The 13,650-nt window shown below is 42.3% G+C and overlaps 1 protein-coding gene across 4 annotated transcripts in view; it reads left to right on the top strand.

Annotated features, from left to right (window-relative positions):
- Positions 1-13,650, top strand: part of mef2b (myocyte enhancer factor 2b) — a 126,176-nt gene that overhangs the window by 102,615 nt on the left and 9,911 nt on the right. For all 4 annotated transcript variants that reach the window (XM_087975950.1, XM_087975949.1, XM_087975948.1 and 1 more), the window contains 2 exons: positions 11,298-11,467; positions 12,587-12,689. In XM_087975950.1, the coding sequence (XP_087832076.1) occupies positions 11,298-11,467; positions 12,587-12,689 (273 nt within the window). The remainder of the gene's footprint in view (positions 1-11,297; positions 11,468-12,586; positions 12,690-13,650) is intronic.

Genomic DNA, 13,650 nt, shown 5'->3' with positions numbered 1-13,650 from the left:
CGAGAACCTCCAGGAGCAGGATTGAATAGAATTTAGTAGCAAGCAGAAAGGGCGATATTAGAACTGGGCTTGAACAAAGAGCTAGTTTGAAGAAGCAGCTTTATTGAGAAGAGCAAGAGTGGGAGAGGGTTTAGTAGGGAATCCCAAAGTACAGCAGAGTCTTCTCTGGTGCCCTGCTCAATATTTATCTGTGAACTGATGTCATGTGAAACAGGCTTTCTGGTCATCGCCACATTGCTTTTTACTGGGATTGTGCTGTGTGCAATTGGGCTGATTGTCTCCTTGATTAAAATAATGCCTATAATTCAAGCAGTATTTTATTGGCTGTAAAGTGCTCTGAAGCTGTGAAAGGTGCTGTATAAATGCCTGTCTTTTTACATCATGCACTCAAATACCGTTTGAGTTTACATCCTTCTGCCAGGCTGTGACTCAGTCAGGCTGAGCTAGTCTTTAAAGTGATATAACAGGAAGCTTATTGGCATGTAATAGTATTTATAGGGGATCCCTGTAAATGTTCACAGGAAGTCTGCTAGGATTCCCAGTTATGTAGAGATTTCTCATAAATATCTTAATATTTTAAGAAACTCAGCAATTTTGTGCCCCCTGAAGTATGTCAGGATTGGCTGTATTTGAGTCCAAGTCTCAAGGGGAAATGAACAATGTCATTAACCCATTGCAATACCTAACTCTCTTCCAAAATCTGACTGAAGTTTGCGAATTGAAAGTGTCACCTAATTTTGTCAGCAGGAGTCAGCACAACTGTTACAAATTTGAAAGAAAAGAAATTGAATGAAAGGAGATTCACCATAGAAAAGATGGGTTCTGACCTGACCTTTTAATCTGAGATGACGTGAATATAATCAATGGCTTTATTGGAATCTGTCATCTCTGAGGAGACACTGAGGCATTAATGGGGTATCTGACTCAGATCGAGAGTGTAGAGGGTGACAGGCCCGTTAGTACAGGATGATTCCCAAATGACCCATGATAATCCGACTGGATAATCCCAGATCTACAGAATTTGAAGATTAAACTATAGAACACTGACTAGTAGAGTCCTGTGTGAAAAGTACAGAATGGAAACATTAGGTTTTTTAAAAAAAACATTTCCTTTCAGCTCATTGGTTCTGCCAGTTATAAAAATGTTCGGTCTGTGTTTTGCAGACCTTTAGAGATAGTGAGCTGGATGTGATGTACACAAGCAGGAAGTTGAAACTTGGGAAGGCCTTCTGATTTCAATGTTGAGTTTTGGCTATTGGAAGGGTCTTACTCCCCAGTGCGGGAGTCAAGAGTTGATGGAGTAGGCATATTCTCTCTTCAGTGCGGATAAAGTCTGTTAAACTGTCATGGTCTGAGAGTTTATATCAGCCCCACTCATTAAACATGGGGGATAAAAACAGGTTGAGACTTTTTAAATTGCCCCAGACAGAACCTTCTGCTGGACTGCTTTGTTTAAAAGGCCATCTGGTGTTGCATAGGAAAATTACTATCTGTATGTGCTTCAGTAAAGGTCTTTATTGGCGGTTCCCTAAAAGGCTAGTATGCGATTATCAATGCTTGGTTGACTCTCAAATGCTAGAATTATCTCAACAGGATTTAGACTTCACAGTTTAATTGACTATGTAAAAAGTCTATTAAAGGATTAGCTATCTTTATGGAATCTGAATAGTAGTCTGCCTAATGCTGAGATTAACCTCTTGTGATCTAAAAGATTTGATTTAATTTATTGAATGGAGGGTTTTTCAATATCAGGTGAGATAACCTGATATTGCACTCTTAGAAGAAATTCCTCCTCAGTCTCAGATTGGCATCCCTTTATTCTGAGACTATGCTGTCTGATGTGTAGGAGTAAATGCTGTATTTCATTTTGTATGTATTCTTTTTTATTAATCTTCACACGGCTGCTGAGGTCTGTTCATGATGGATACTGAGTGAATGGTTATGGAGACCATTGGGATATGCAGGGGCATGGAGATGATTGAAAAGAGTGAGGTGGCATATGATGTTTGAGGAGCCATGCACCAGCATAGCTGGGTGAAAGGGTATGAGAATTGGAGCTACAGGGCCCAACAACGTCTAAAGCAATTGGATCAAAGTCCTAGACAATTGAAGTGTCTGCCTGAAAAGGTGACTTTCCTGCTTGTCTGATGCTGCTTGACCTGCTGTGTTATTCTTAGCTCCACAATTTATCAAATCTAACTTTCCAGCATCTGCAGTCCTCACTATCTCCATGATTCTGACCAGCCTGCCTCAGTGCTCCTCTGCCTGTATTTCCATCTAGAGTCTGCTTCTGGGGCTAGTGGGCTTCACTCTACTCTACTTCTCCTTGGGGGGGGGGGGGGGGGAAATTGGGTGGAGGAGGTCACAGAGATATGGAATGTTGGAGGGCATTTGGAAATGAGGATGAAGATTTTAAGTGTCATGGTTATTGGTTTCAAAACAATTCACTCAGATGCCTCAATTTTGAAAGTCAAACTTAACTTTTATGCCAGTTTTCTCCCTTTTTTGCATGCCAAATGCTTGCACAGTAAAGATCCCTGTCTGCTTCCACATCTATTTGGCTTCTTTAGGCCACCCATATCAAAATGCACAACCAACACTTAGACATATCACCAGCGCTTCACTGGAGAGACTCACTGATGATGTTACTTAGTCACGTCGACGAAACGTCTGAAAACAAACTTCCAGCTCAGCAAGCTAACTTACATAGAAACAATCTGGCATCACTATTTGTGGGATCTTACTTTGTTCAAATTAGTTGTTGCCAGTCACTGCATTACAACATTACAGCCAATTAAGTGTTTGACTTAAAAGGTAAAGTACTTTGGAGAATCCTAATGTCTTGCTACATAAAAGGAGAGTCCTTCCTTTTAGTTCTAAGAATGAGGAATGTCATTATAGGTCATCCAAATTCCTGAATAGCCACATTTTGGCCCAGTGCTTGTTCATTTCTCTGTGACTATAACACTGTATTCTGCATTCTGTACCATACAAGGTGCATCAGGATAGCAGAACAGTCTACCTGTAGAGCTTGCAAAACACCACTTTTCACTGTATCTGGGTACATTCGACAACAATAAATCAAATCAAATAATTGCCCTTGAACTGAGTGGTTTGCTTGGACTATCTCAGAGGGCAGTTAAGAGTCGACCACATTGCTGTGGGTCTGGAGTCACATGTAAGCCAGACCAGATAAGGATTGCAGATTTCATTCCCAAAAGTGAGCCGCAGGAGTTTTTCACATTAATTGTGATCATTTCAGGATCACTGTCCTTGAGACGAGCTTTATAGCTTTTATTTAATGGTGTTCTTTCTATGAAATGATATTCCCCGTTGAAAATAAGAGAGGCGTAGACTGGTTCTGTATACTAAGTGATGCATTGAAGGTAGGGCTGCCGCCCCAAGGAGGGAGTTTTTAAGAAGTGCAGTTGTATCATGTTGTGGCTTCTATGTTAAAAATGAAACTTGACGTCACTTTCACACTTGTATCTCGGCGAGTAAGCCGGATTTCCTGTTGAGCATTACTCAGGGCTGTGCAGTTCCAAGGTTTCAAATTGAGCCACTGCCTTAAGAGGCTGGGGTTAGAGGGTGAGCTGACTGCACCATTACCTGAGCTCTTCACCAGTGCAGTGCACAGATTCACACTGAGTCACCATGTCATCTGCAGAGTATTGGCATTGCCTCCCAACACCACAGACCCTGCATTTCCATGGCATATTTGACACTGTAAATGATCCCAATGTGAATTGCCTTCACAGTAGCAATCATCTGGTAAAATTTGACACAACTATATAAGACAATGTTGGGTTGGTGACTTCATCCTCGTCCAAGAATTAGGGGTTTATTTTATTCATTCACAGAGTGAGGGCATTGCTGGTTAGGCCAGCATTTATTGCCCATCTCTAATTACCCAGAGGACTCCAGAACATTACCTTGGTCTCCGGATTAACAGGATTTAAAAGATGTCTTAAAGGAGGAAAAATAGATAGGGAGAGCACAAGGTTTGGAAAGGAATTCCAGATCTCTAATCCTAAAAATTCCACGGTATGTTTTTCTTATTCCAAGTCCCAAGCTGACCACAGATGAAGTATTTTTGGAATATTGTTCTTGCTCTGGTATGCCTACAGTATGTGCATCAATAACTTTATTCTGAGCAATAAACCTGTTCTATGCAAGGATACTCCCGGGGCAATACTACGGGAGTGCTGCAGTATAAGAGGTCTTTGAAATAAGAGCAAAATTCATAGCCTTTCTATCTTTTGAGATAGATGTAAAAGAACCATTGGTCACTGCTTTATAGAAGGGCTTGGGAACACTTCCATAAGAAATAGGGTCGGGAGAAGGCTGTTCGGCCCCTCGCGCCTGCTCTACCATGCATGGCTGATCAGAAATTCCTCACATCTATTTCCCTGTAACCCATGAGTCCCCTACTGACCAAGAATCTATCTATCTCGGCCTTAAATGTACCCAAGGACTCCAACCTCGTGGCTCTCTGCAGCGAGGAATTCCAAAGACACTGAATGCTCTGAGACAAGAAATTCCTCCTCATCTCAGTCTTAAATAGGTGTCCCTTTTTTTTCTGAGCTTGTGCCCTCTGGTCTTACACACTCCCATGAGGAGAAATGTCCTCTCAGCATCTATCCTATCAAGCCCTTTATGAATCCTGTGTGTTTCAGTGAGATCTCTTCTCATTCTTCTAAACTCCGGTGCATACATCCAAACCAATGTAGTCTGCTCGTAAGACAGTCCCTCCTTACAGGAATTGTCCCAGTGAACCTTCTCTGAAACTGGATCGCACAGTGGCTAGCACTAATGCCTCATAGTGCCAGGGACCCGGGATCGAATTCTGGTTTGGGTGACTGTCTGTGTGGAGTTTGCACATACTCCCTATGTCTGCATGGGTTTCCTCCAGGTGCTCCAGTTTCCTCCCACAGTCCAAAGACGTGCAAGTCAAGTGCATTGGCCAGGCTAAATTGCCCATAGTGTTAGGTGCATTAGTCAGGGGTAAATATAGGGTGGGGGAATGGGTCTAGGTGGGTTACTCTTTGGAGGGTCGATGTGGACTTGTTGGGCCGAAGGGCCTTTTTCCATACTGTACGGAATTTAATCTAAACTAAACTGGTGTCTCAGCCAATACTTATTTCTTAAATAAAAAGAAAACTTACCTGGTCATTAACGCAGTGCTGCTTTTTGAGATTCTACTACACCCAAATTGAATACTGTCTCTTACATGGCACAGGAGAACATTATCTCTGTCTGCCTGTCTTAAAGGCCATGAAACTGTACAGTTCCTTTCCTGTGGAGGCTGTGATGGGGTAGATCGGTGGGGGGGTAGATGGATTCTTGACTAACAAGGGTCTTTTGGGTAATAAAATCTGATGGGAATATAAAGTTAAAGCCACATTAAGATTAGCCATGATCCTATTGAGCAGGCTCAATGGGCCAAATGGCCGACTCCTACTCTCAGTTTCAAAGTTGGCGTGTTCATGATTTCAATTTAAAGCTGATGTAAGTATTTTTGAAGCACTTTGGGCCATTCTGAACTAATAAAAGACTATTCCGTAGTTTCTTATTTTAATTAAAAAAGAAATAAATTATATGATCTGCCTTTTACTGATACTCATTCTGTAAATAAATGCAAGCTGCTTTTAATGTACTGTGGAAATGAGTGCGAGGTTTTGAGTCTAAATCTGTTCTGTCAAATAAATGTAACACTTCCGTCGAAGCATCAACATCAGCTTTTGACTTGAACAACTAAAAGAAAAGAATTAATATGGTAACTATGGAAACAAAAACCTGGACTTAATCCACCGCCCACGAAAATCTGCAACTGATATAAAAATAGAACCTGTGACAATTCTTGCAATGTACTTGGGCAGAAAAGTCCTAAACTATTCACAAGGGTTAATTCTGTCTTGCAAATATTTTCCATTCCTAGATGGAAGTACAGAGTAATACTGTGCCTAGTGTAGGCGATGTGTGTAGGCCGAAGCCTGTGATTGTAGCCACAGGAACTGGGTTTCTTCACAGTGTACAAAGGGTTCATATGAACTATGTCTCGCCGTACATTTCCTGATCTTATCCTCAAAGTGAAGCCGAGCCCCAAGTCAATGGTCGTCTCTAAAGTTTTGCCACAAGCCACCATCCCACAGCCACTGCGGACTGTTTTCGACAATGTTGTAACCTGCTGGCTAGTGAACCGACAGGACCTGAGTTATGTTAAGAGCTGCTGTTACTTGCTTTACGCCACAGGATCAACTTGTGTATTAATTCTCCTGTTGACATCTTCTGGAATTCACTGCTAGTCTTGCTGTCATTGTCTTCCAGTTAGAAAGAAACTAGGAGCAGGAGTAAGCCATTTGGTTCTTCAAGCCTGTCTGCTGTTCAGCATGATCTCGGCTGATCCTCCATCTCAATGCCATGTTCCTGTTTTGTCTCCACACCTCTTGATCCTTTTAATATATCAAAGTGTTTCTTGAATATATTGGCCTCCGCAGCCTCCTATAGTAGAAGATAACACAGGCATCACTACCGTTTGAGTGAAGAAATGGTTTTCCTCATCTTAGTCCTGAATAATTTATCTGTATCCTGAGAGTGTACCTTTGTTCTTAACTCGCTAATGAGTTAAGAACTCCTGCATCTAGTCTGTCCAGCTCAATTTGAGAGGGGATGGAATTGAAAACCCCCTGCAGAGCTGTTAAGGCCACCAGTAAAGGGGTATAAGAACAGGGTGCATCTCCTCAAAGTGGTGACCAAATGGTATTATCATTAAACTATTAATCCAGACACTCAACTAGTGTTCTGGAGATCCGGATACAAATCCCACCACAGCAGATGGTGGAATTTGGATCTGGAATTTAGAGTGTAATGATGACCATGACACCATTGTTGAAAAAGCCCATCTGGTTATCCCTAATGTTCTTTTGAGAAGGAAACTGACATCCTTACCTGGTTGATGTGGTTGATTCTTAACTATCCTCTGAGTAATTAGGGATGGATAATAAATGCTTGCCACATCCCATGAGAAAATTGTTTTAAATAAAGGTTGTCTTTGACAGTAATGCCATAAGCATTTTTAATCAACTTGTTTGGGCATGTTATGACACACCTATGGAGAAGGTGTAACTTAAACCTGAGCTTCTTGGTTCAGAGGTAGGGATACTACCACTGTACCACCAGCATTCTTGGCAATGTCTGTATGCTGTGAACATGTACTTCTTGTAGGAAGCCTGAACTGATGAAGGTTGCCCACCCTGATTGTTGTATCTGGAAATTTCAACACATGGCCCTCTATGCCACCCACTTCCCTACCCAAACACAAGGGTAGGGCTGTGCCCCCCGTTATGTGAACATATGAACTGTAGGCCATTCTGCCCTTCAAGCATGCTCTGCTGGTCTGCTTGTAACCCCAACTTTACAGTCCTGCATATCTCCAACAATCTTTTATCCTCTTTCTAATCTAGAATCAATCTAATTCAACCTTAAAAGTATTTCAAAATTCTTCATCCACTGCCTTTTGGGGGAAGGGATTTCCAAAGACACGAAACCCTCTGAGAGAAAACCTGTTTCCTCATCTGTCTTAAATGGGTACCAATTTAAACTATTTTTCAGTACATTTAGATTCTCCTGCAAGAGGAAAGATCCTTTCCACATCCACCCAGTTAAGTCCCTTCAGGCTCTTATATATTTCAAACATTTGACTCTTCTAAACTCCAGTGCACCTAGACCTAGCCTGCATAAGGAAATCAACCATTCCATTGGTTTTCTGGACTGCTTCCAATGAAATAACATCTTTCTATAAGTTCGGAGACCGGTAACCAAAGATGCTTAGAACCTCCAGGGCAAACCTCGAGAGTTGACAACTTCATGGGTAAATACAGATGGGTCACCTGTCGAGTAACCAGGGTCAGGCTGTAGGTCTGCCATGAGTGCTTTAGGCCATCTCTTCCTTCCATGGGCAAAAGTACTGGGTCCTTTAGTTAAAATATTCTTTTAAATGTATTAATGACATAGTTTCAAGAATGGATAGAATATTGGCTAATGGGCAAGAAATAGCAAGTGGGGATAAGGGGTTCTTCAGGTTGGTAATCTGTGACCAGTAGAGTTCCACCAGGATCAATGCTGGGACCACAACTGTTTACAATATGTATTAATAAGTTAGAGGAAGGAAGTGAATATACTGTAGCCACGTTTGTAGATGACACAAAAATAGGTGGAAAGGCAAGTTGCGAGAGAAATCACTTGACCCGCAACTTTAACTCTGCTTTCTGTCCACATATGCTACCTAACCTGCTGAGTTTTCCCAGCAATTTCATTTTATAGAGAGATATTGATAGATTAAGTAAGTGAACAAAATGTTAGCAAATGGAGTATAAGGTGGGGGAAAATGCGAAATTGTTCATTTTGGTAGGGAGAATAAAAGAATAGGGAGCAGTTTTGGTCCCATTATTTTAAGGAAAGATCTCATTTTGTTGGGAGACAATTCTGAGAAGATTCACTAGGATGATCCTTCATTGGGAGGGATTGTCTTAAGAGCAAAGGCTAAACAAGTTGGGACTCGATTCACTAGGGTTTAGAGGAATGAGAGGTGATCTCATTGGGGCTTAACAGGGTAAATACCTGAGAGGATGTTTCCCCTCATTGGAAAGTCTAGGACCAGAGGGTGTCATCTTGGAATAAAGTGATGTCAATTTAAGACTGAGATGAGGAGGAATTTCTTCTCTGAGTGTTGAGAGTCTTTAGAACACCTTGCCACAGAGATCTATAGATTCTTGATCAGTCAAGGAATCAAGGGTTACGAGGAAAAGGCAGGAAGGTGTACAGGAGGATGTCAGATCAACCATTATCCTGTTGAATGATGGAGCAGGCTTAAGGGGCCAAATGGCCTACTCCTGTTCCTTTTTATTATGGTCTTAAGAATAGATATCTGGAAGTGAGTTATAGTCTGGAATCTCATTGAGGGGTACAGAGCATTTATATTTAAAGATGTGTGCAGGTGTCTTTTTGTGAGTATTTAAGGAACAGGGTTTGTCTGTGTCGAGGCGTGAGCAAACAGTGGTCATTAACTAATTGTGACATTAGCAACGGTGAGCACGTCTCAGCTTTGAACTTGCGTCCCAATGCCGAAAATAAATCTCCCCTTAACCGTGTCATCTAAGCGTATGTACATTCACAAAGTGAGGGTTCAATTAACAGCTCAAGCCACAGATTCACAGATTGGGGAGTCTTTAAGCCAGCGTTGTTACAGAATCTTAGAGCCATACAGCATGGAAACAGAACCTTCAGTTAACCAGTCTGTGCCGACCATAACCCAAACTAAACTTTTCCCACCTGACCGTGCTTGACCCATATCCCGCTTATTCATGAATTTACCTGCATGTCTTTTAAACACTGTAGCTGAACCCGCATCCACCACTTCCTCTGTATGTTCATTCCACACACGAACCACCCTCATGTGTGTTTTAAAAAAAACCCTCCTGTCTTTTTAAAATCTTTCTCTTCTTACCTCAAAAAATAGTCTCAAAATCCCTACCCTAGGGAAAAGACCCCTGCCATTTGCTGTCTATACCCCTCATGATTTTATAAACCTCTACAATGTCATCTCTCAACCTCCGGCACTCCAGTGATAAAATGTCCCAGCCTATCCAACCTCTCCTTCTAACTCAAACCCTCCATTCCTGGCAACGTCAGTGTAAATCTTTTCTGAACCCTCTTGAGCTTAATGATATCCTTCCTAAAACAGGTGACTCAAACGATTTATTTTTATTGAGGTGGCAGTTTGTTCTAGGAAACGAATTGTAAGGTGATGCTGAAAAATGTGGGGGTAGTAGGACTAAATTGATAACTCCTTCAAATAGCTGGCACAAGCACAATGGGATGAATGGCCTCCCTTTATGGTGTGTGATGCCATGATAACTTTCTTCACCCTTTGCTTCAGTGACCTTTCTGTGGTTCACAACTTGTCTGTCTTGCCTCCAAATTGGAAGATTGTATGTTCAAGTCCCACTCCAAGGGCTTGAGCACACGAACTCAGGCATATGTGCCCAGTGCCACTGTGGAGGCAGTGCCGAATTATTGGAGGTGCTGTCTATCAGAGGGCAAGTTAAATCAAGACTACTCCTCCTCAGTTGAATGTAAACGACCTCTTGGCACTATTTTGAAGACAAGCAAGCAAATTATCCATGGCATCCCAGTCAATAATTATCTCACAACCAAAACCTAAAACAGCTTATCTGGTCATTATTATGGTCGTACAATGAGGATTATTGCTGTTTATAGGTGCTTGCTCTGCACAAACTAGCTGCAAAGCCATTTGAAATGTGTAGAGAATGTGAAAGGTGCTATAGGAATGCAAGGCTTTTGGGTTTTTTTTTGTTCCTGTGTAAGACCAAGGAGTGAGTGAAGTCCCAGTCAAGGATGATTCAACTCATCCCATCCTGGAATGAACATACCTTAGTTGTCCTTACAACGTCACGCGCTTTTATTGTTGTCTGCTCATAGATGTCAGGATGTTAAGTGTTGGACAGTGAAGCATGTTCTATTTTGGGTACATTCTGTCAGCATCAAGCCCTTACGGATCAGCTGTAATGCTGTACAAGGGTCCTGCAGTTCAGCAGTTACATTGCTGCAACCCAAGAGACCAAGTCTAGCAATCCAGAGAATGGCTTCAAGGATACCAGTGCACACTGTATGCTCCTTCTCCAAGGATACCTTACAAGGCCGTAGAGGCAAGATCATTGAATATGTTTAATATTAAAGTTGGTAGACGTGGAATCAAGGGTTATTGGGTGCAGCTGGAAATGTGGGATTCAAAACGCAAACTGATCAACCATGAACCTAATGAATGGCAGAGTAGGCCAGAGGGGCTGAATGGCCTACTCCTCCTATTTTGTATGTTTTATACGCAAAGAGCTAAGCTGTAAGAGAGGACTTCAAGAAGGAGGGAGAGAAGTTTAAAAAAAAGAAATGGAGAGGGTTTGGGGGAGGCAGGAGGTGGGGAGATCTGTGGAGTTTAGAGCTAGCTGTCATGTGGAGGAACTCTGGGATCTCAGGCTGTTCCCACCTGCCACAGGACTCCAATATCTGAGCTTCCTATTGGACCAAGCCCCTACTTCTCAATTTGCCTTCTCCCTTCACCTAATATTTTCACCTTTGTTCCTCCTCTCCATTGTGAGCCTTGGCTATTCATCTAGACTTCACGGTGGGTTTTGAAGATAACTCTGCAATGTAAATGTGGTCAGGTCGTGTTTCCTGTTTATTTATCACGATATACGTTCGTTCTTTATTTTGCATGACAGGTGCTGGTTACTTGAATGCCCACATCTCACCAGGGATGCTGGTCTCCCCTGGTAACCTCAACAGAACTATGGCAACAAGGTCCCCAACGCCTGTGAATCTTGGTCCTGACAATCGCAGAAGTGAAATGCATGCAGTCTCATCTGGCTCCAGGAACATGGTCGCTTCACTGGTGAGAGCTTACTTTGGATTAGTTGGCCACTTGCTGCTACATTTCAAGGGTTACAGAAATTATAGACATACAGCATGGAAAAAAGCCCTTTGGTCCGTCTCGTGTAGCTGATCAGCGTTCCGAAACTGAACGAATCCATTTGCCTGTATTTGGCCCATATTCCTGTCAACCTTTCCTATCTATGTACCTGTCCAGACGTCATTCACATGTTGTAACTGTACTCGCCTCTATCACTTACTCTGGCAGCTCGTTCCACATAATGAGCCATCCTCTGTGTGAAAAAGTTGCCACTCAGATCCTTTTTAAATGTTTGCCTGTTCACCTTAAACCATTGCTCTCCTGTTTTGGATTTCTGAGGAAAACCTCAACTATTCACCTTATCTACATCCCTCATGATTTTATAAATCTTTATAAGGTGAATCAATCGCCTCCTACACTCTAGGGGAAAAAGTCCCGGCCTATCCAGTCTCTCCTTATAACTCAAACCTTTCAGTCTCCGTAACATCCTTGTAAATCTTTTTATTTTTTGCATCCATTCCAATTTAATAACATCCTCCTTATAGCTGGGTGACCAGAATTGTATGCAGTACTCCAATATAGCCTTACCAATGCCTTGCACAGCTGTAACACGACATCCCAACTTGCATACACAGTGATCTGACCGATGAAGACAGGAATGCCAAACACTGCCTTCACCACCCTGTTGACCTGTCACGCTACTATCAATGAACTATGTACCCACACCCTAAGTGTCTCTGTTCAACAATACTCCCCAGAGCCCTAACATTAACTGTGTAGATCCTGTCCTGGGAGTGTTGTTGATGAGGAAGAGAGAGCATTACACTTGATCTACCGATGGAAACATTAGATTAGGCAGCATCCGTGGAGAAAGAAAGAGCCAACATTTCAGCCTCTCTTAGTAATAATGAGAAATTTAGAAGTAAATTGCAGAGCAGGGGAACAGATTGTGATATGGTGGCGGTCAGGAGTTACATCTGACCTGGCAGTTTTTGATTTCCCATTTCACAATACCTCTCTCTCATTTATGTAGAAAGTAAATAGTCTGACTTTTGAAGAATTTGATGGGCTATTTTTAACCATTTATAATTCTGTCACCAGAGAACGAATACATCAGCTCTACAGCCCACCTCACCCATGGTTACCATGGCAACCCCCAGTCTATCTGGCCATGGATTAGCGAATTATTCTTCCACGCTGACTGGTAGGTACATTTTGTTGCACTTCTTGTTCATTCGTGGGATGTGGGTGTCGTTGGCTGGGTTGACTATTTATTGCTCGTCCCTAATTGCCCCTTGAGTAGGTGGTGCTGAGCTGTTATTGTGAACATCTGCAGTCCTTGTGTGCAACACAATGGTGTTAAGGAGAGAATTCCAGGATATTGGCCCAGCGACACTAAAGGAATGGTAATATATTTCCAATGAATGATGATTAAGTGTGCTTTTAGACTATTCTTAGGATTATTTATTCCCCATATGCAGGGCAGTAAGGATGGCTAATGAATCAACTGTAAGCTTTAGAAGGCCAGTGCTTCTTTCTGTAGATATTTTTAATCACGCTGTTCAGGGATGTAATGACACACCTCTGGAACAGATGGTACTTGAACCTGGGCCTCCTGACCAGAGGTAGGGACTTTACCACTGTGCCACAACAGCCCTATGCTTAGAGAGCACAGAGATTCTATTTTGACTGTTGGAGACCTACACTGAGATGACTGATCTCAGGCAGCACCAACAATAACGTGCTAGAACTTCTCAGTAACAAATTTCCAAGTGAAACCGCTGACAGCATCCCCTGTGGGATTGTGTATGAGGAAGGTAAGGAAAGGATAGGGGAATGACCCATTGTCAGCTCAGTTCAGTCAGCAGCATGCCGACCTCTGAATCAGAATATTCTGGAAAGACCACTCCTACACCTGAGGATGTATTCCGACCCGATGTTCCCACTGGGAGCACCGATGAGAGTGCTGCACTATCCGAGATGCTGGTCTTTCAGGCAAGTCATTAAATCAAGGTCCCTGAGGTGAGTGGAAAACAATCTTTTGACATTTTTTTAAACTATAAGTAAACACAAAGTAAAGCTTCCCTAATACCGTCCCTATCAAACACTCCCAGACACGTATAGTACAGAGGCACAGAGTAAAGCTCCCTCTACTCTTTTAAACC

The sequence above is a fragment of the Chiloscyllium plagiosum genome, unplaced genomic scaffold, assembly GCF_037043375.1.
Source record: "Chiloscyllium plagiosum isolate Xiang-an unplaced genomic scaffold, Cpla_swu_hap1 HiC_scaffold_28, whole genome shotgun sequence".
Classification (NCBI taxonomy): domain Eukaryota; kingdom Metazoa; phylum Chordata; class Chondrichthyes; order Orectolobiformes; family Hemiscylliidae; genus Chiloscyllium; species Chiloscyllium plagiosum.
The sequence above is the reverse complement of the archived record's forward strand: the minus strand, read 5'-3'. Positions and strand labels throughout refer to the sequence as shown.